General features: G+C 38.9%; 1 protein-coding gene across 1 annotated transcript in view; it reads left to right on the forward strand.

Annotated features, from left to right (window-relative positions):
- Positions 1–23,319, forward strand: part of TOX (thymocyte selection associated high mobility group box) — a 269,051-nt gene that overhangs the window by 200,616 nt on the left and 45,116 nt on the right. Inside the window, exons 4-5 of the mRNA XM_065399776.1 lie at positions 8,420–8,698; positions 17,412–17,642. Of these exons, the coding sequence (XP_065255848.1) occupies positions 8,420–8,698; positions 17,412–17,642 (510 nt within the window). The remainder of the gene's footprint in view (positions 1–8,419; positions 8,699–17,411; positions 17,643–23,319) is intronic.

A 23,319-nucleotide genomic window follows, 5' to 3' on the forward strand; every position in this document is an offset into this window, starting at 1 on the left:
AGCTACCGGGGATTCCATTAGTGTGGGGAGGAATCCCCATGTGGCTTAAAGTTAATATAGTGACTCTAAACTTAACCTCCTTTACCTCCTGACACACGGAGAAAGGAAAAGTGGACAAAGTACTTTTGTATTCTGGTTACTATTGGCTGCGAGGGGAGAGGATGAGAGAACAAACAACATGTGACAGATGTTTCTTAATGCATTATGGGAAGGTACTCAGATACTATGATCATGAATGTGGTTTGAGAACCTGAATAGAATAAAATGGTCAATTAGGGCCATGGGTATCTAGAAGCCTCATGTTGGGACTGGACGGTTTGCTGTCAGTCCCAGGATCAGGGGATTGCAGAGATGCCAGTAGTCACCATTGCTTCCCTTATCCTGCTCTGGTCCTGTACCAAATACAGGTAGACTTGGCCCATTGTCTTCAATATGAGATGAAGACTCTCAGGACCCTCACCGGATATTACCCTACAACAGAATTTTGATGAATGAAATTACTACTATTCCTCACCAACACTTCTCAGTCTATTTTTTATTCTTAGACATAATAGCTTCAGGACCCCTGGATCCTTTATGGGGAACCAATGTTGCTTTGCATAGCCTCTTGTCAGTCTCTTTTTGACTGCATTTGTTTTACAGAATAACTATTGATTCAGGTGTGTTTGACTGAATCTGTTTGAATATACTGCTGATTCAAGATTCCCGTAGAGTTGTCTAAATAAATGTTAAAGGCATATTTGTCTTTCTCATGTGAATAGTTGCTAAAATATAAAACTGGGCTATAGTTATTTGTTAAATGCAATGGAGAGTTAATATTGTTATCAGAAAATATGTGCAAAAATATTTTACTTACACTTCTTGGATCCTACTGGTCTGGTGTCAACCTACACCTGCTGTTGACCCTGTAAGCATTAGACACTTTAAAAAAAGATAACACAAATTATTCACCATTAATACTTTAAAATTAGTCACTATTAAAACCCTAATCATTTGCTGAGAGGATCCAAATTAGTGAACTTTGCAAGATCAAACAAAACTGAAGATATTTGTCCAAATTAAAGTGGAAACATGCATCCAGAATATACTAAATGAACATGTGTGCTCCTGTAATAATAATTTTATGATCTTCAACTTGCAGGCTAGAGTTTTAATTATGACCCTTTTATATCAGTGGAAACCATGTATGTGGGATTAAAAACCTATTTCTTTAACTAGTCTAGTTAAAGACTGTGGTTTGATACATTCTATGCTACAACTTTTATAAAAACCAGAGAACACTTCTAATAACACTTTTCTAATTTCATGGTTCAGTGCACAGTCAGTAAAGATTTAAATAATTCAGAAAGAAAGCCTATTCTGTTTCTTTATTAGAAGTTTGAGTCAGGCAAATTCTTTGACATTTAATAGGTTTTTAACCCTTTTAATAACTTCTTATAATGAAATTTATTGGAGGTTGTTTTAAATAAAGGGTTATTATATTAAACTGAATAGAAGTCAGTAGGTGTTTGGTTTTTTTGTAATGATTGGTTTTGAGTCCTTGGCCCCGTGTGACTCAAAGGATATTAAAGAATAAAGTAGAAAGGAATGTTAATAGTCACAAAATTGTGTACCAAGAAATATAGAACCTGTATATTGTCATTATATTATTGTGCTATAAAATTTTTCAATCAAATTTTGAGTATTTTTTTAAATTGTTTTAAAGGAGCTTACGGTCACTTACCGAGTCAGTGCTACATAAGGGAACCTAACATGGCTGTATTTTTTTTTTTAACAGAATTATTTTAGAAGGTTTTAAGTAGCAAACTTAATAGTAGATTCTTTTTCTTATGCTTCCCTTGTCTAGGGTTCATTTTACGTTCAAGGTTTCTGTTTTTAATTTTTAAAGGATTATTGAATGATTTCCCTAATAAAATACAAATTTTGAATGATACTTTCATTGTAGCCCAGGATATATAAAATGCACTACAGTATGACACTGAGGTATTCATATATATATATATATATATGACGCTTCCGGTGTTAATCTGTGCTTTGCCTCCAGCATTTATAATGGTGTTAAATATATAAAAAAGTGTTTTTAATGTATAAGGGGGGTCGCACACAGAGACTTGCTATGTGAAAGGGGTCACCAGTACAAAAGTTTGAGAACCACTGTTTTAACATGTTTGGATCTCTTTTAAATTTGTATTTCTGGATTTCTGGGGTGTATAATTGGAGTATTTTGGATAATTACAAAACACATGAGATGTTTTTACCCTATATTATTGATATTTTCTCTGAAGTTCATCTCCATCTCGTTGTTGCCAGTTCTCTCAATTTTATCATGAGTCTTGTGAGATTTTCTGTTTTTCTTAAGCCTCAGCTTCTGGAGTGTTATGTAATTATGTGAGAATCTCAGTTTTCATGACCTGAAAAATCTGTGGGTGCCAGGCCATGACAATTAACATGTCTTCGTGTCTTGCATGGGTAGCCAGGTTTAAATCAGAAAACCAATGTTATGTCTCAGATCCAGGAATGGTTTGATGGATCCTGTCCCAGTCATTGCATCAGATAAGAATATCAGGATAATACACCGAGATGGTCTCCCAGTTAGACATTTCCATGTTGCAGTCATATTGGGTGTGTTCACGTTCATTTTAAAGACATGGGAGGAAGGATGATGTGTTCTTTAAGGCACCTGAGTTCTATTTTCTCCAGTTACTTTGGGCAAGTAATTGGAAGTATATTTTCAGCCAGCATGAAACTGAACTTCTCAGTTTTTGTGCCTACTTTGCACCTATGGTATGAATTTTAGGTGCAAACCTCAGTAGTTGCATCTCTGACTACTTATTTGAACTTGCAATCAGGTACTTACAGGTGCAGCTACTCACATTTGTGCCAATAATTGAAATGCAAGCACAAAAATGCAGAAGATGTGTCCCAGTTTCTCGTCTGTAAAAGCATGATGAGATCCTTGGGTGGAAAGTGATATAGAAATGCCAAGTACCATCATTATTAGATCATCAGAGAGTTCATTGAGGATGTCAAATAAGGACTATCCTTATTTTCTGTAACATCCAAATTTCTAATATTCTGATATCTGAAACTTTGTTCTCCAAGTTGGAATTTAGCCATCAGACTACCTTGCCTCATTATTTTATTCAGCAGAGAGTGTTCAGCAACGTAGCCCTCTGCAGCCTGCATACTGAATGAGGGTCCAAGACAGATTCACTTCGGTGACTTTTGTAAATCTTTATTTGGAAGAAACCTAAGGAACATGAGCTTCTGTTTTCAAAGTAGCCTGTGGTTGCGTTAGATGTACATGTAATGCTTACAAAGAATGGGAGATGTGCTTTCTGCACAATTATTACTGTCTGTACAGAGCCATAGTGTTTCAGGTAAGAGGCCAATGTCCCTGCCCCAAGGAGCAAAGTGCACATATATAGTTTCCATAGATAAATACGGATAACTCAGTGGAACTCTACCAGGTAACAGTATATTGAGCCAGTAGTGATATTTTGACTTTTTTTTTAGGGTTAAAGATGTGGGCCCATTCCTGGGTCTATGGCATTTTCTTCCAGCCAATGTAAAACCTAAGTGGTGGAAAAGTTTTTCAGGACTGTGACATCAGAAAGTGACTGCAACTTCTTTTTGTATTGTAGAGGGCCAGCAAACCAGGGCAAAAATGGCCAGAATGGGCACATGGCTGGGGCAGCCCTGGGAATGCACTGATTCAGTGTATCCACTCTGTGACTTCTGTGGTGGGGCTTCAAATAGCCCAGACTGCAGTCTGCAGCTGCATTCCCCTGGTAGAACCATCCAGCCTTTTACTCTGCCCTTTTCAGGCAACACCACTTGTCTTCTCTTGCGAGACCCAAGGGGAACAGCTGGGGCAGGGAAGAGTAATTTCCACCAGCACGGGCTTAGTTTTTGAGCACCCAGCACAACGAGACCACAATACTGATTGGGGCCTTTCGGCATGACTGCAATATAGATCGAGCTGTTCAGAACATTTGAGTCAAGTCACTGCTCTGGAATGAAAAACTTTTCTGAATCAGGCAGAGGAGGGTTTTGAACCTGAGTCTCCCACATCCTAGGCCAGTATCCAGTCTGACACCTGCACATGTAGACACATACCTTCCTTGGGTTTTGTTTTCATTCCAATACTGTACAAAAACAAATTTCAAAACCTTGAAAGTTGCTGCAGAATAGAATTGTGGCCCTTTGGTCAGCTCTGAATGTAAATATTTGCTGCTGCTGCTACTTGGTTGCATTTAACTGCGTACTTGTAAGGAATTTCAGGTGAGCCTGAATATGTTGCATTGCTTAGAAAGCTTAAGCTTTCCCATCAGTGGTCTAAAGAAAAGTGACATTCTCTACTGTTCACGTCTGTTGTGAATTGCTTTCCATAGAGTAGTTCCATGATTATTTTAAAATTAGTTTTAATGTGGGTAAGTGCCTGCTTTTATCAAAATCCAAGTATACAGAATGTATTTATGGACAGGCTGCTCCCATCTCCATGGATGGTCTCATTGTATCCACTGTGGAGTGCATGAGGATTTGGGAAGCCCATGCAGGAAGTGGCAAGGGTGGGTGGGAGACAGGACAGAGGCAATGCCAAGAGATCCACAGCTACATAGAGTCTCCTGTTTGTATCCCAACTTTCCTGCAGAGGGGATGCATTAGGGCCACAGCCTTGGGAGAAGGATTCCTTCTCTCCATGCATCTACCCTCCACCCATTGTACTGTCTCAGGCTGGGCAGTGGTTAGAGGGTTTATTCCTTAGGGCTTGTTCTCACTACCAGCTAAATCGGTGCAGCAGCGGCATCGATTTAGTGGGTCTGGTGAAGACACAATAAGTTGATGGCAGAGCGCTCTCCTGTCGACTTCAGAACTCCTCCTCCTTGAGAGGCAGAAGCTATCTCAACAGGAGAGTGTCGCCCATCGACATAGTGCGATGTAGACACCGCTGTAAGTCCATCTAAGCTATGTCGACATAAGTTATATAATTTGTGTAACTTAACTAGCGTAACTTAGATCGACTTACCTCGTTAGTGTAGACAGGGCCTTAGTGTCTAAATTGGAATATAAATGCAAATTAAGAAGGCACTCTTCATGTTTCTTACTCATATTTCTGCAAAAGTAAGTGAAATACTGTAGCTGTTGTTAATGGAAACCTATATCCATGTGTTTTAAAAATTCACAAGAAAAGTTGATTGCATCTGAAATCCAGAACATTATAGGTTGTAAATAGTTCTTGCTATGTGCAGAATGTATAAAGAGGTCTTAATAACCAGAGAGACAAGGTGGGTGAGGTAATATCTTTGTTTGTGAAAGAGATAAGCTTTTGAGGTACAAAGAACTCTTCTTCGGGTCTGGGAAAGGTAGTCAGTGTAGGGAAAGATAGTCACAGCAAATACAAGGTGGATCAGATTGTTAAGCATAATGAGTTAACACATGTTGCAAGAGATCGTTCAAGATGTAGTGGGCAATTAACACATCTGCAATCGTAGGACAAAGGAAGGTTAGCGGGTTAGAGGTTGTTGTAATAAGCCATAAATCCAGTGTCTTTACAAATCTATAATTTTTAATGTCTAGGAAAGTTATTAATTTAAGCTCCTAGGCTCATCTTTTGAAGATGTTGTGCAGGGTGAGAACGGATAGGTCAGAAATTGAGTTGATCTGTTTTTTTTTTTTGTCTTTCGTCATTTTTCTGTGTGAGTTCATTCAAGAGTGTAATGATTGCCTGGTTTCACACATATAAATGTTGGGGTATTTGATGCTCTGAATGAGGTACACTACATGTTCTGATAGACAAATGTAAGACCCATGAATCTTGAAGGGTGTTGTGGAGTATGTTGATCCCTGTAGTAGTGGAGATATGTCTGCAGGTTTTGCATCTGTTGTTTGGCAGGGTCTGGTGCCACTTTGAGTTGGTTTGTCCTGGTCTTTGGGGAGCTTGCTTCTGATGATCAGTGTGGCAAGATTGGGAGGTTTTAATAACCAATCAGTTTTGATAGCCGATGATATGTTGTCAGTTAGCAAATACATTTTAAATAAAAATAAACAACATGATATTATTATTAAATTTGTATCCAGCTTTCACTGAGGCATATACTTGCACAGTATTTGAAATATTGACAAAAATACTTGTTTAGGTTTTTTAATAGGGCATTTTACAATAGAGTATTTCTAATGAAAAATTTACTTATTTTACATTTACAGCCTCCTTTAATATGTGAAGCCAAAAGGGGTCTATTTTTAGCACTGATCTGTAGTTTCCTTAGATTGTCTGAGAGGTACCCAAAAAATAGTGTACAAAGGGGTAGTGTAAGCTCTATTCACAGTTTAACTCCAGCAGTGTTTCTCAATGGCCCTGGGGATAGCACTCAACAATGTTCAGTGTCAAAAGATGACAGACAGGGGTAAATGGAAGGGCTTCAGAGATACCTCACTTTCCCTTGTTCTTGCTGCAACTGGCAAACTTCCAAGCCATGCCTGCTAACACCACATAAAGCAGCAGCTGGTGAGTAACATTAGCAAATAAGGCCTCAGGGCTACCCATGTTCCAGTTCTCCATTCACCAACTGCTATTCAGTGAAACAGCTGGATCAGAAGAGATACAGCCAAGAAGTAGTTACTGTTTTATGTGTACAACTGTTTTGATATAGATTGTCTGCTAGAGGCAGAGATAATGATAGCTTTCAAGGCTAATATGTTTGACTAGAAGGGAAGCTGGTATTTGAAAAAAGGGAGCAGAAAGTCAGTAACAATCTGTAAAAATATAAATGTTTTTTTCAAGATTCAAGTTCTCAGTTGATGCTGTGCACTGGTTTTTTTCAATGGGTTAGTTATTGAATGAACTTGAATTATGGGTATTAATAAACCTTTTGTATTCCAGAGATATTAATTCATAAAGCAGTATCAAGACTGTATTAAGAGAGGTCGCATTGTCAAAATCTACTTCAGATATATTTTAGGACAACAAATGAATTTAAAATAGCAAACATTCTCGATTCCAGGATATTTGTTGGCATGATTCACTCTCCAAAAAATACACCAAATCAATTCCCAAGCCTATAAATAACCTTTCAAAAAATCACTTATTCTGCCAATAATGAAAAAATGGCAACGATCATACTTGGGTTTTTTTCCCCCAGTTTTAATTCTAATTCCTTGCTGTAAAAGGATCTCCCAGACTGGTATGCTATCAGGAGAGAGAGAGAGAATGCACATACACACACAAGTGCAAGGGTGGGGGGGGGGGAAGAGAGAGGTGGGTTATAAATCTAAAGTAATAATCATTGGGTGACATGCTACAAGGCTATCAGTAAAATAACTACGGTTATATTAGTAGATTGGACTGTTATCACTTTTTCCCTAACGCTATGATACTAATACATTGGTAATTTTTGTCAAATTCCACCAGATATATATGGCATGCTTTAACGATACCGACTAAGATAACTATATCCATTTCATTTTCAGCTTTGAATTGCCACTTCAACTTTAAATCACCCCCCAAAACATCTAACTGTATAAACTGAGCTACTCTCTGTAGTTGTCTTATCTCAAGCTATGAGTTTGAGTACATTGGATAAGCATTATGGGATATCCTTTATAGTATCCGTGTACAGTACATTTGACCTCTGGATAAGTAAAGAGCTTCATCCTTCAATGCTTTTCATTCTAATCCTTGCAGAGACTGAATTCATTGCTTGAATTAAAAATGAGTCTCATTAATGCGAAAAAGCAGTGACCCAAATAGCAAAATGGATAAATTTGTCAACCTTGCAGCTTTAGCGCTTCAGGTTCATATATGACTGTTGCAGCAAATCAGTTCATTAGTCAATTAATCCACCTATTGATAGAGCCCTAGGTCTGTTTTCTGAATCTTAAAAATTAACATGTCTTGGGCCGTTTTAGGCAAGGTAAAACTGGACTTAGTACTAGAAGTTCAACTCCCTAGAATTTGGGGCAAGTATGGATCTGGATCCAAACTTGGCAACTCAAACTCATCTCCATAAGATGGACAAGAACCCTCTTGAACTTTGATTCAAGATTCTGACATCTCTGTTTTGTATTATTATATTTCTTAAACTCACTTTTGACAGTCGCAAAGGACAGTTAACAAAAGGCCATATCCTTCAGTCCCTATGCAGGAAAAACTCTCAGTAGAGTCAATGGGAGCTTTGCCTGTCCAAGGGCTGAAAAGAGCCTGCATGATTTAGCCCAAAATAAACAGTGTTATGCAAAAGTTGGCTGTATAGTTATTTTGTGTATTCCTTACACCTCATATGTTTGAATTAAAAACTCCCAGTTCTCTTAAATATGAAATATCCTGTAGATCAGCAGGGATTCCTTTTAAGGCCAAAGGGAACTTGGACATGATGGCATGATGATGGAAAATTATTGCTTTCCAATTTTCCTTTTGTAGATGCAAGATTTACGGAACGCAGAAGGAGCTCAATATAGTTCCCACCCTCAGATGGCAGCCATGAGACCAAGGGTTCAACCTGCAGAAATTAGGCAGCCAGGAATGATGCAGCATGGTCAGCTGACTACCATTAACCAGTCACAGCTCAGTGCTCAGCTTGGTTTGAATATGGGTGGAAACAATGTTCCCCATAACTCTCCATCTCCACCTGGAAGCAAGTCTGCAACTCCCTCACCATCCAGTTCAGTCCATGAAGATGAAGGGGATGATACCTCTAAGGTATGGTTAGGCACTAGAAATAACAAATGGTGGCTGGTTTTAGGACTAGCTAAATGAATCAGTCTCTCTAAGTGTTATTTGGCATATGTGTACCTGAATTATGAAGGCTATAATTTATAAGTTGCTGTCATCCAAATGAGACATGTCAGGGAGGTACATACTGTAGCATGTGGTATTTTTACAACAAGCATAAAGGGGCTAACTGATGTGAATAAAGGATTGGCTTTTACCTTAAACCTATCTTCTAGACTCCAATCAGCCCTGAAAGCAACACGAGTGAACAACATCACACTTCTCTGAATGAGGAAAATGGAAGGTCTGCATAGTGAACTAAAGAGTAAAGGAGAATATTTCTTACAGGAGTTTAATATAAAGATTGAATTTTCTCTCATGTGCACAAAGTGTGTTTGTTCCAGATCAAGACTCAAGTTATTGCTAAGGAAGCATGGGATCGTGTGTACAGTTTGCTAGTGTTTGGCACTTGGCCGCAGGATGAGTAAATAGAAGAAGTAAATATAGCAACCAGAACAGAAGAATAGGAAAATATCTTCTAATACTGTTTAAATTCACTTCTTGGAAAGGTTATGTAGACGTCATGCTTTTACATTGTATGTAGCACTGGTGCTTCATGATGATACGTTTAACACCCATTAGTGTCACTACAAACATAATAAAACATAATAATATAATCATTTGGATAGCATTTTTGTGCAAAAATCTCAAAGTGCTTTGCAAAAGTGGGTGAGTATTATCTCCATTTTGCAGACAGGAAAACTGAGGCACAAAAAGGTTGTGATTTGCCACAAGATCACACAAGAGCTAGGAGCAGAGTCCGGATAAGAACTGAGGTCTCCTGACTCCCAGCTCTGTGTTCTAATCACTAGAGAATGTTAATGGGCCTGTTATGTGGTAGCAGTAATAGTTGTGAGCATTGCCAGTTCTTATGGGGAAAAAAGTTGGGATTCATTGCAAAGATGTAGGAGGAAGGTCAAACAGAGGCAAAGTGAGTCACTAAGGAATATAATTCAGTCAAGAGTTGTACGTCTGATTTGTTTTTGAGTTATATTTATGTTTTTCATGCCTCAAGCTGTAAAATAATCCTGTAATTGAAAAAATATGTTTCACTGTGTTCTGAATAAATTCTGATTACAATTATTTTTTCAGAACTTTCCCTTGATTTCACAAACTTAGTTCTTGAATGTGTTATACTTTTTAATGTTGTGAGGAACTGCTCCCACACTCGTGAAAACTTATATAAACATAAACATGCACAGCCTTCACTTTGTAAAATAAGGTATTTGCAGCATCTGTTAATTTTCAAATATTTTTGCATATTGAGCCCGTGAGATCCTGAGACCCTCAGCTTCCCTAGAAGATAGTATCTAGGAGCTCAATTCTGTAATGAAATCATCCCATCTTTTTATTCCAGTCCTTGTTCCTACTGAATCTTTCAATAAAATAATGGCATATTTGTGATACATTTTTTCATAACAACACATTATCATAGAATATCAGGGTTGGAAGGGACCTCAGGAGGTCATCTAGTCCAATCCCCTGCTCAAAGCAGGACCAATCCCCAACTAAATCATTCCAGACAGGGCTTTGTCAAGCCTGACCTTAAAAACCTCTAAGGAAGGAGATTCCACCACCTCCCTAGGTAACCCATTCCAGTGCTTCACCACCCTCCTAGTGAAAAAGATTTTTCCTAATATCCATCCTAAACCTCCCCCACTGCAACTTGAGACCTTGTTACTCCTTGTTCTGTCATCTGGTACCACTGAGAACAGTCTAGATCCATCCTCTTTGGAACCCCCTTTCAGGTAGTTGAAAGCAGCAATCAAATCCCCCCCATTCTTCTCTTCTGCAGACTAAATAATCCCAGTTCCCTCAGCCTCTCCTCATAAGTCATGTGCTCCAGCCCCCTAATCATTTTTGTTGCCCTCCACTGGACTCTTTCCAATTTTTCCACATCCTTCCTGTTATGTGGGGCCCAAAACTGGACACAGTACTCCAGATGAGACCTCACCAATGTCGAATAGAGGGAATGATCACGTCCCTCGATCTGCTGGCAGTGCCCCTACTTATACAACCCAAAATGCCATTAGCCTTCTTGACAGCAAGGGCACACTGTCGACTCATATCCAGCTTCTCGTCCGCTGTAACCCCTAGGTCCTTTTCTGCAGAACCGATGCCTACCCATTCGGTCCCTAGTCTGTAACAGTGCATGGGATTCTTTCCGTCCTAAGTGCAGGACTCTGCACTTGTCCTTGTTGAACCTCATCAGATTTCTTTTGGCCCAATCCTCTAATTTGTCTAGGTCCCTCTGTATCCGATCACTACCCTCCAGCGTATCTACCACTCCTCCCAGTTTAGTGTCATCTGCAAACTTGCTGAGGGTGCAGTCCACGCCATCCTCCAGATCATTAATGAAGACATTGAACAAAACCGGCCCCAGGACCGACCCTTGGGGCACTCCGCTTGATACTGTCTGCCAACTAGACATGGAGCCATTGATCACTGCCTGTTGAGCCCGATGATCTAGCCAGCTTTCTATCCACATTATAGTCCATTCATCCAGCCCATACTTCTTTAATTTGCTGGCAAGAATACTGTGGGAGACCGTATCAAAAGCTTTGCTAAAGTCAAGGAATAACACATCCACTGCTTTCCCCTCATCCACAGAGCCAGTTATCTCGTCATAGAAGGCAATTAGGTTAGTCAGGCATGACTTGCCCTTGGTGAATCCATGCTGACTGTTCCTGATCACTTTCCTCTCCTCTAAGTGCTTCAGAATTGATTCCTTGAGGACCTGCTCCATGATTTTTCAAGGGACTGAGGTGAGGTTGACTGGCCTGTAGTTCCCCGGATCCTCCTTCTTCCCTTTTTTAAAGATGGGCACTACATTAGCCTTTTTCCAGTCATCCGGGACTGCCCCGGATCGCCATGAGTTTTCAAAGATGATGGCCAATGGCTCTGCAATCACATCCACCAACTCCTTTAGCACACTCAGATGCAGCGCATCCGGCCCCATGGACTTGTGCTCGTCCAGCTTTTCTAAATAGTCCTGATCCACTTTCTCCACAGAGGGCTGGTCACCTCCTACCCATGCTGTGCTGCCCAGTGCAGTAGTCTGGGAGCTGACCTTGTTCGTGAAGACAGAGGCAAAAAAAGCATTGAGTACATTAGCTTTTTCCACATCCTCTGTCACTAGGTTGCCTCCTTATCATAAGCCTAGGACTTTGATTTCACTAAGGGCTGGTCCACACTAACCCCCCAGTTCGAACTAAGATACGCAACTTCAGCTACGTGAATAACGTAGCTGAAGTCGAAGTATCTTAGTTCAAACTACAAGGTACTTACCGCGGGTCCACATGCGACAGGCAGGCTCCCCCGTCGACTCCGCGTACTCCTCTCGCGGAGCAGGAGTACCGGTGTCGACAGTGAGCACTTCCGGGATCGATTTATCGCGTCTAGACAAGACGCGATAAATCGATCCCAGAAGATCGATTGCTTACCGCCGAACCCGGAGGTAAATATAGATGTACCCTAAATCAGGTATTTCAAATTAAAATAAATATTTTCAATAACAGTGAAGGAACTATTGAGTATTACAGACAAAGAAATAGGGTGTCTTTCCTACTGAAGTCTATTTATGTATTCTGGATTTGTGTATTAAACAAGTAATGCTAATATGGAAGCTCCCTTTAAAATTCTCCTTAGCTTAATCATCCTTAACTTAATCATCAGGAAAAGAAAGCATGATATACCAGTATTAAAGTTACTAAGTACACAGAAATTGATATTTTACTGTTACCTTAGCATTCTTCCAAAGTTATAATAGTTAGTTAGTAAAAATTTTTTGGAAGGGATATAAAACTACATGATTCACTGTTTAAACTGATCTCTATTTGGGATTAGAATGAGATCTTCAGGGGAGTCAGATTATCCCACATCTGTCTACTGTAGGTTTACTTGCACCTTCCTCTGAAGGGTCTGGTGCTGGACCAACTTCTGTTGGTGAAAGAGACAAGATCTCTTATTCAGGTCTGTGTAGCTCGAAAGCTTGTCGCTTTCACCAACAGAAGTTGGTCCAGTAAAAGATATTACCTCACCCACCTTGTCTGTCTCATATCCTGCTACAGCAACACTGCAAATAAAAACTACTGGGTATAGCTCCCAGTGACGGCTGTGTCCCTGGAAACTGCCAACTAGCTGGGACAGATTATTGGCCTTTAGCAACTTTGTGTGGGCCAGACCGGTACAAAGTGATCTTAAAGCTGCCCTAAAGGGGCAATTGAGGGTTCCCATTTCTCAAACCAGCTCCTCTTCCATCTTTGTCCCTTTGAAAGAAATTGCACCAGGGCTGGATGGGGACAGGAGGGCGCTCTGCCAGTCTCTGACCAGTGGGAGATCCAATAGCTCATATTTGCACACAATCTTGTGTGATAAACTCTGGGATTTTTGCCTATGTTTTATAAACTGTTGACCCATTGTATGGTATCGTATATTGATATAACTCCTGAGTTCTTTACTCAGTCCTTATTCAGGCAGTCATGCACTGCAGTCATGAGGTAATTCCCAAATTTTGCTACAAATAGAGATTTTGAGGCACAACTTGATGAAGTCAGTGAGACTTTCCTATGAGGACTGAGTGATAATGGAGTGAGTACCACGTTATCTGGAATAAGCATAATAATTGTCCTCATCTTTTTTTATTCTTTCAATTTAACGAGCAAGTCCCAACATCTTTCAACTCATCTACCAGTATTAGTCAAAATAAGTCCTAGGCTGACATAAACCTGTGTAGCGCCGCTAAAGTCAATGCCAACTATGCTAGGCCTGTTACACCAGCTGAGTACCTACCCTATGGTTTTGAAAGAAGAATTGCTGCACTTCTTGTGAAAGATTTGGTAGTAAAATAGATACTTCTTTGTCATGCTTTCTAACAATTATACCCAATTCTGTCTGAGAAAAAAAACTCTCTAAATGATTTGAGAGGGTAAACTGACTTCATTTGTAGGCAATGTATGTATACAGACTGACAAAATGAATAAGCTAATGTATGCCTTTGCATTAGACATGTAATCCTACTCCACTGAAGACAGTGACAAAATTCCCATTGTTTTCAGTGGGTGCAGGAACTGGCTATATTAGCTTAATAAACCTATCACCAGTGCTGGAAATAAACAAAGAGGAAAAGGAAATAAACTATACAACTGTTAGTATACAGAACCTCCAGTAGGAAAGGAACTTCATATTAAATACATTCTTTAGTTAACAGCATAAAATTATGCTAAAAACTATCCATGCTATGGAACCATCACCATATATATAAATGATTATAACAGCTGCTGGGTATTTCCCGACATGCACACACCTGGTAGTAGTGGCCATTTCGTACAGAACTGTCAGACTTAAAATACACATCTGCATTAGCTCAAACACAAAGAAGGGAAAAGCAGCAGCACCATTAAAGAGGGCATTACCGAGGACTTACTGGTAGTTGCTCTAGATACTGTTGCTTTAAGAGTAAAGCATCCCAGGGGGCCTGTCAGTAAGACCCAGGGAGAAGGATAACAGTAATGTGATTTTGAGGTTGAAAGTGAATGATCTGAAAGTAGCTTAGAACAGTGGAAGTGGGAACTAAAATCTCTGGCCAAGGAACTCATTTGTGTAGGAGGCGCAGATCCTAAAACTGGCTGTGCTGAATTCTTCTAAATTCAGTATTCAAGTCTGTGGTTAAACAAATAAAAAGGAGACCTTAAAAAATCAGTATTTGTATGTAACTATAAAACCATTTACAACAAAGTGCCCATTTACTACACATTTTATTCTGACCACTTCAAAATTCAAATACTGCATTTGTGCGATTCTTGCCATAATTCATAGTGTTGGATCATTAAACATGTATTCTGTTATTGCTAAGCATAATTGTGAGATGCTAGAAGCATTATAGGCTTGCAAATATGTATTTCTCAGTAGATGGATGACTGTTTTTTTTCCATGCTCATTTGAATTTCGCTTAAGAGAATTTCAAATAGTGTAGTTCAGAGAAAAGAGACCTAGAGGACTGCAAGTAGCAAAAATTAACTAACAGAAACATGATTACTAGGGAACTGCTGCCACATATTCTCTTTATGTGGTAGAGGTTTTACAATATTTATTTTATATGGTCAGAGTTATAAGTAGAATTCTGTGTTGTTTGTTCAGCCTATTATGCAGATGGTGCTTGATTAAAATCTATTTTAAACTACAGCAATTACTGCAAGATAGTATGCGTAAAACAGCTCTCCTAGCTCCGCTAAAGGATTTGGTACTATTGCAGTTTATTTTAAATATATTTATAGACATTTTCAAACTTCTCAAGGGACATTTAGATATCAACAATGTGCCTTACTTGATAGACTTAAATCCTACACTGGGTAGTCTTGTGATCTATCATCTGTGCAACGTGGTTACTACCGACTTTTTTAAAGTGAAAGATTATTGCTTTCTTGTGATAAATAAGTTAAATACATCACTATAATTAAGCAATAAGGCATGACAGGAGGTGGATTACCATGAGCTAACTACACCTCTAGGGATTTTGAGGCACGAGTCTATGCCTAGAAGAATATATATGTTTTTTATTTTATTTCCCATCTGTCTCTGCTTTGGCGGTTAGCAGTGGAGTCTATGAAGCTGATAGACTGATGGGAGCATAAGGTACACCATCATCTCAGCCATTTCCAAGGTTATTAGTACTGGAATTCTTTTTCTTTACTTATTTTTTATAAAACAAACAGAATTTCCCCAGGGAGTACTCCCTTTTTAGCAGTGGGATGTTTGAAGCCACTTGATTATTTGGGTTGGAGAATAAAATGTCTGAGCTATTTACAAGAAGACTTTTGTTCTCTTACCTTTTATGCATATTACGATTATTTATCACATAGTTAAATGGTAGTTTGGACATCCTGCTATCTTAAATATCTACAAGCTTGTAAATCCCTTTGGTCAATACAAAAGTGTTAAAAGAAACCTTTTAAAATAACAATAGTAGGAACTTTAACTGTGGGTCTGAAGTTGTCAAGTCTCCTTGCTCCTGGGATTTGTGAACTGTTACTTAGAGGTGTTTGGAAAATTTGGATTAGGATGGTCAAATTAACTAGGGAGCTCTTTGCGTGTGCACATAACACACCTTCATATATTATTGATCTTGTAGTTTCTTCTACAGTGTAGAGTGAAATAGTAATCTGCAAGTTTGAAACAAGCAGCTTGTGTTTTATAACTTCTTCCCTCTTCTCTCTAGTGCTGCTGGTGTACTCTACAACCATTAACTGCATATTTGATTGCCTAACCAGGTGCCTAGCAATTTCCTTTTTAAGTTACATTCATCACATTGCTGTTCTGATTAAAAAGCCACAATGGGCCAAATCCTGCTCACTTTACTCACCTGAGTAGTCCCATTGAACACAGTCTGGTGACACACAGGAAGAGGGAGAAGGGTCTGGCCCAGAGTGAGCATATACAGCCATATGCAGCCACTGTCGTTATGCACCTGTGTTTATTTTTGGAACACCTGTAATCTAGCATGTCTAAACTGATCACAGTTTATTAAAAAATGATAGAAATCATCTCTATTTGATTGTAACCCTCTCCCCCTGAGTTTTTTCAAATGAAAAACCCTTTGGGACAGATACAGTTAGCCAGATTCTCCAGTCTGCTGAGGCCACTTTGTGCCATGTAGTTCGAGCTGCCTAGAAAATCAGGCCTGTGTCTTTGCATATTTTTGCACAGCATCTGGCAAAATGGGGTCCTGAATCCTGTTGGAAGCCCTACTGCAATATAAATATTTAATGGTTAAAGGACAGTTGGGTTTTCACAAATTTGCACGTCTTCAGGCTGCAGTGAAATCCACAAGAGGGATCCAGGGCGTGGGGATTTTTTAAGTGTGTGCATACACACACAAACACAAGCTCTTCTTTTCATGCAGTGTATGCGTGAGCCTCATTTGCTCCTTTATTCAGAACCTAAGGGACTGATCCTGCACCAGCAGAGTTAATGAGAGTTTTGCCATTGACTCCAATAAGACCAGAATTGAGCCCTTCAATAGGTCAAAAAAATTTCCAACCTAAACTGCTGAAATTTTGTTTCTCTTGATTTTGATTAAGAATAATACAAGGGAATTAACATTTTTTTAAAATCTCAATTCACTTGATTCCCAATCCAGTTCCCAGTGAAGTCACTGGAAACAATCCCACTAACTTCAGTGGGAATTGAACTGAGCCGTAGGTTAAAATAGTCCTCTAAGGGAAAGAAAAATATAAGGTGGAAATTATATTGTTCTTGCTCTACTTAAATGGTTCTTATGATTAAACTAGTGGTCAATGTATAATTAAATCTGTAATGGTTTTACTCATTACAGGTCTCCAACAACCATTAGCTGTAAGACTCCGAAAAGATAAAAAGATGACAAGCTAATCTATTAATGAGATGATAATTTTATAAAAACAAAATGTATGAATCATTTTAGGAAAAACGTTATATAACCTAGAACATTTATAATGCCTTTTATAGATGAAACCCTGTGAAATGTTGTCAACATTTGGATCATCAAAAGACGTTTTCCCCAGCAAAATCCATAATGTATATTGTAGATGCCTTGATAAATAGAGCTTTTTGGTCTGATTCACAATTTAATGAGTTTCTATCCTTTTGTGAACCTTTATTACAGGTCAATGGAGGAGAGAAGCGACCTGCTTCTGATATGGGAAAGAAACCCAAAACTCCCAAAAAGAAGAAGAAGAAGGACCCTAATGAGCCACAGAAGCCTGTGTCTGCCTATGCATTATTCTTCCGAGACACTCAAGCAGCCATCAAGGGCCAAAACCCAAATGCTACATTTGGTGAAGTCTCTAAAATTGTAGCTTCAATGTGGGATGGCTTGGGAGAGGAACAAAAACAGGTACAATGTGATATAAATTGTAGTGATCAAGTACATGCCGTCTAACCACTCTGAGCAGCTCCTTTTGTTCATTCCGACTAAACCTGAAAATGTGTCCTATCAGAACTTGAGTTCAGGGGACTATCACCTCATTTCATATATCAGTTTATTAGGCCACTAGAAAGAGTATTTTAGTTCTTCTGCCTGCGAATTCATATCATTACTTTTAGGATTTTGTGTGCCAAAGTCAGAGGGCTTGAGGCTCAGTTACAATGAGGCCCCTTTACACTGCCAGAGTGATGTTTAAAAACCACCTATCCTCCCCTTCAGCAGTTACTCTTTATCCTTTTGTCATTATTATCTTTATTCTTTTCCAACTTAACAGAAAGCTTAAAGTCTGTCTAGCCCTAGCCACTCCTTGAAGACCACCAAAGAGCTGATACCAATATGTTATTCAAACCCTTCCCCAACAGCTTTTCAGACTATGTGGGAGCATATGCTCAGCTCTTTCCTCCTCTTTTTGTATACATGTTGTCATTAAATATTGTACAAAGTGAAAGACTAAATGGGATGTTCTGTGTCTCATCTATGTGATGAGATGTTATGGGAGCTATGCAGTGTGACAGGGAATAAGAGCCATAAGGTTCAGGCCCTAAATATTTGATAGTCCTTTGTTAACTGACCATTCTGTGGCAAATGCATTTTCACTGCTATATTTTTAAGGTATTGTTTCTATTTTAAAAAGGAACTATAGGTGAGTCTAGGAAAAGTTTGATTCCTTATCTTTTTACTTTATGGATCCTATTTGTGGTATACCAAGGGGCTTTTTTCAGCACTCTCTAGAAAAAAGACCTGGTGTGATTGTAAGAGACGATCAGGTGGAATGTAAAGCAGTGTGAATAGCTCCCCTTTGTGTCCATGTTAAAGTAATAATTTCCTCCACATTCTCAGCTCTGCACTTCTCTTTTCCCTCCTTCCAGGTCCATTGTTGTCTTTCTCAATTAAGTTATGTACAGCCTTGGCTGATGGTAATAGTGTTCCCAGTAAGGCCCTGTTTCCTCTGCATGTCTACTTTAGAAATATAAGATTAAATGTTTTACTTAATCCATAAAACATGACAGAATGTATAGTGTTGCATAACAAAGATACACCTAGGTACATTGTTAAGCACATGGAGAAAGCCCAGTGCTTGCAGTGAATTAGGTGTGGGGAATCATGACTACACAGGAACAGAACACTCTGTAGTGTCTGATTACAACTATAACAACGTCCTTACATTTTGCAAACATATTAAAATGTGTTTTTAATTTTTTTACAATGTAATTCTTCCACTGAAGAGAAAGGCAAAGGATGGAAACCAGCTGTAGAAAATAATATAGGGTTCTACTCCCCTAAGCAATTGTTGTTCACTATTATTTATTATTTGTATTGCAGTAGTGCCCAAAGACCCCAAGCAGGATAGGGGCTCTGTTGCACTAGATGCTGGGCAAACATATATGAAGATATGTTCCTTGCCCTGAAAAGTTAACAAATCTAAATAGATCAGAAAGACAAAAGGTGAGGGGGAAAGCAAAGGCCTTCATCCTGTAAGGAGCTCTGCAAGGATGGACCTGCATCTGCACAGAACCGCACTGAAATCATTGGGACCTTGTCGGAGTTGCAGAGGTCCTTCTGTGTGGAGCTCATCACAGGACCAGACCCAATGGTCAGAGTGATGGTTGGCAAATATCATATTAGGTTTATTGCTCTGTTGTCATTGTTTGGTTTTAATGTGGTAGGGGGAGGACGTGAGCTGACAGGAAGCCAGGAGTGGGAAATGTAAGGAACAGTGGGGAGCGAGGAAAAATGAAGTGCGGCATGGAGATCAGGGACAGTGGAGAGTGAAGCTGGCTGCAGAGGGATTGTGAAGGAGAGGAGAGTGGAGAGGCCAGAGTAAACAGCCAACCAGCAGGGAGGCAGAAAGCACAGCATCTATTTATGTATACAGTGTTTATTTGATTTCAATAGAAAACACTGTGTGGAAGCTGTCCTTTTCAGCATCTCCAGACAATATACCAATTGACAGAAACAAAGAACCGTAAAGGCTTCCTGAGCAGAACGTTCCAGAGGTTTCTCATTTTCCGTGCTAATTCTGTGCTAATTTGACTAGCATCTTGATACAAACCTATTATTATCAAAAAGAGTGTCACTAAAAATTCTTTTTATAAGTCCTGACTTCTGGACTTCAGAGAATTGGTTGTCTACCTTCACTAACCCCCCACAAAAAGTCAGCTGGAAGATTGCATGGAGAGGCACTTAGGTCCCATTAAAACCAATGAGAGTTTTACTGCTGACTTTTATGGATCAGAATTTGACCCTTAATGACTGACCAAAAAAAAAAAAACTAAATAAGGTATGGCTTCCAGAAAGTTCAGCTGGAGGAAAGGTAACTTTGTGAATCAGAGGATCATAGAAGTCAGGTACATTAAAGTGTGTGGGGTTCTGCCTTCCTCTAATGTGCCCAGCCACTGTCTGAGGGAGGATCCTGGATTAGATGGACTTGATTGTTTCAGTACAGCAGTTCCTCTATAATAGTTGAATGTTGCATCTCAGGATCATGAGAGTCACTACTTGCTCTGGGCTCCGAAACATGGACTATATTCAGAATAAATTTCAGTAGCAAAAAGTTTTGACTGTATTTTTCTTAGTGCAGATACCTACAGGCTGGCATTGCAGGTGATGCAGAGCCACAGCAGGAAGGGTTGTCTCTCAGGATCCTCCCCAGCATGCAGAAAAGTAGCCTTGGGTCCTTGGTGTGCTCAGCCAGGGCCGAGTGGGTGAGCGGCCAGGACTAACCCTTATTCCGTTTGAGGTGACTTGTGTCGCAGTGTGTGTGGGTGGGGGGGCAGTATCAGAGAACAATGGAATTGCAATTATCGTAGATCCTTACATGGGTTGTACAAGAGGGGTAAGGCTCCTTGCTTACACCTTCTCCCCCTTCATTGTGTGCCAGTAATAGTGCACCCTTAATGTTTTTACGCCCTTTCAGAGATTTGCCCACATGACATGCAATGATGTAAATTCAGAGTTCTTGCTAGTGATGTTCACACACTGGAACCCCAAATCCAAACACGCACATCCCTCAGAAACTTTCCAAAAGCTTCTCTCTGGATCTTGGGCCCATCTCTATACTAATTGAAACTAGAATCCTGGATCCAGATTCCCCTGAAGTTGGTGATAATTTGGATCTATATCTGAACTTCACAATAGTCCCTGTCTCTAGTTCCAATTAATGTTACTGTTCTTTAATAAAAACACAGGTCAAAAAACACTTTAGCCACTCATCTGTCTTTCTTCCAGCATATTTTATAATTACCTTTAATTTACGAGTCTGAATCATATTAGCCATTAGGTACATCATTGTATTCTTCCTTCCAGAACTCACTTTATAGTTTTCTTCCCCCAGCAGAGTAGAAAATCTCAGTTGCTGTGTGATAGTCCAGGACCATACAATGGAGATAAACAAAAACAAATTGAAAATGCACATTCATGAGGAAACAAGCTTTGCTCTTCATCCGTTGGTTTTGTGTGTAGTATAAAAAATAGTCTCCATCCTTGTCAGAGACCTAAAAGAAATACAGATTCAATTTTCATAAAAAAAACCTGGAATTTCCTAATTTAATTCCAGTATTCCTGTTCACAGCTGAAAGCAATAATTGAATAATTCCTGTATTGGAAAAAAAATAATAGAACAGAATTTGTTTTTGTTATCTGTATTGTCTTCAAGTTAAATTGCTGAACTTTGGAAAACCATTAGAGTTTTAAACGGCAGAATTACATGCTACAGAATTCAAACAGAAAAGAGTAATGCAACCAAATATATATGCAGGGTATTACAATACTTTGTGTTACCATATGTTTGCTTCTCTGTCTTTGACTCATTTCACATATTTATTACTATAATTTATGTCTTGCGGTAATACCTAAAAGCACCAATCAGGATCAGGCCCCATATTCTTTGATGTGGTATAAACAGAATAAAAGACAGCCCCTGATCCAAAAGAACTCTCAATCCTATTGGTCCATTGTGTTTATAATCAAAATTAATTCTACATTGTACTGAGGGTCTGATCCTGCAAAGTGCTGAGCAAGTTCTAGGAAAAAATGCTCAGCAGTTTCAACAGCATTTTGTGGACTCTGTCTCCTCGTATTCATCTTGGAGATTATCGACATGCATATTTATTGAAATTTACCACTTATATCTGCTAAAGAAAGTTGCAAGAGAAATGACCGCTAAACCACATGGTATAGGATATCTTTACAAGCTAGAAAAAAGTGCCATTACACCTGCAACAGGCTTAGATTTAACACCAGGGCCAAGTTTTTGACGTACATAGGTGCAGAAGTCCACCCATGCAGATCACAGTGCTGAATCAGGGCCACTGATTCCCGTGTATCAAAATTGCTCAAAACTAGAGCTGGTAAAAGAAAAGTAATTTTTTCACACATGGCTTCATGAAATATGTGGTGTTTGTTTAGTTGTTTCTGTTGTTATTGTTTTTTGGTTAACATTTTTCAACTGTCAAAGGATGAGATAACTGTATCCCTTTTTTTTTCATGCAAAAATCAACATTTACAAAATCTCTGTTCAACACCTATTGTTCCTGTAGTACTCCACAGCTGTTAACAGCTGTTGATCAAATTCTATAGAATTACTTGAGCAAATCTCCCATTGACCCTAATGGGTCAATGAGTATAACTATAAACTGGGACTAACAAACAACAATATTGGTGATAACCTACCAGGACTTTGCACAGTACAACCATTAGGAAAACATAGGACTACTCTGCGCCATTTGTTTTTTAAGCAGACCTTCCCATTGAAATCAACTAGGTTGATTACAAGAAGCTTCCCCAAAATGCTAGATCTTCTGCATATTAAGGGCCTACTTCTCCAGTCTTAGAATACAAGTAACTGTCACAAAATCAATGGGCTCTGGTCGGGAAATTGGGTTCTAAAAAAGCAAGGGATTAACATACTATATGGAGTTTGGCTTCCATGAAGATACTATAGAAAGAATCTCAAAAAGAAATTAAAATAAAGAAGTGTGGGATTCTCATAGGAATACTTACTTTATTTATGAATTAGGCTTTCAATTCAGTAATCATAAAGCTTTGCGATTTTATGCTTTGGAAGCTGATGCTTATTCAGGAACTTAAATAGAATTATTGCCATTTCCTGAGTTGGAATTCCTTTCTATTGTTTTAAATATAAATTAATCAGTAAGCAAAGCATAACACACAATAAGTTGTAAAAAGATAATGAGGTGGAGAAAATAAGGTTTAAAAAGTACTGATGGGATATTTTGGTTAATTATTTTTCCACTATGTGGCAACTACTGAGAAGAAAAAATAACAGCTCAGCTATATCACATCTTTTAAAATATGTACATATTAAATCTTCTATATACTGTGACTTGATACAGCTTCCATTGAAATCTATAGGAGTCTTTCTATTGACTTGAATAGCAGTTGGATCAAGTAAATCATGATGCAGATCATAGTTTCATTAGCTATAAAAAAGGGATATGTTCCTATGGTTTGCACACCATGGAATGAATGACGGTGTCAGAGCTTGATACAAATCCTGCTTGAGAACTCAGTTAGCCAGCCCAAACCTAGTTGTTGGGATACCATACCAGATTAGACCACTAAAAGG

This window comes from Emys orbicularis, chromosome 2, assembly GCF_028017835.1.
Source record: "Emys orbicularis isolate rEmyOrb1 chromosome 2, rEmyOrb1.hap1, whole genome shotgun sequence".
NCBI lineage: Eukaryota > Metazoa > Chordata > Testudines > Emydidae > Emys > Emys orbicularis.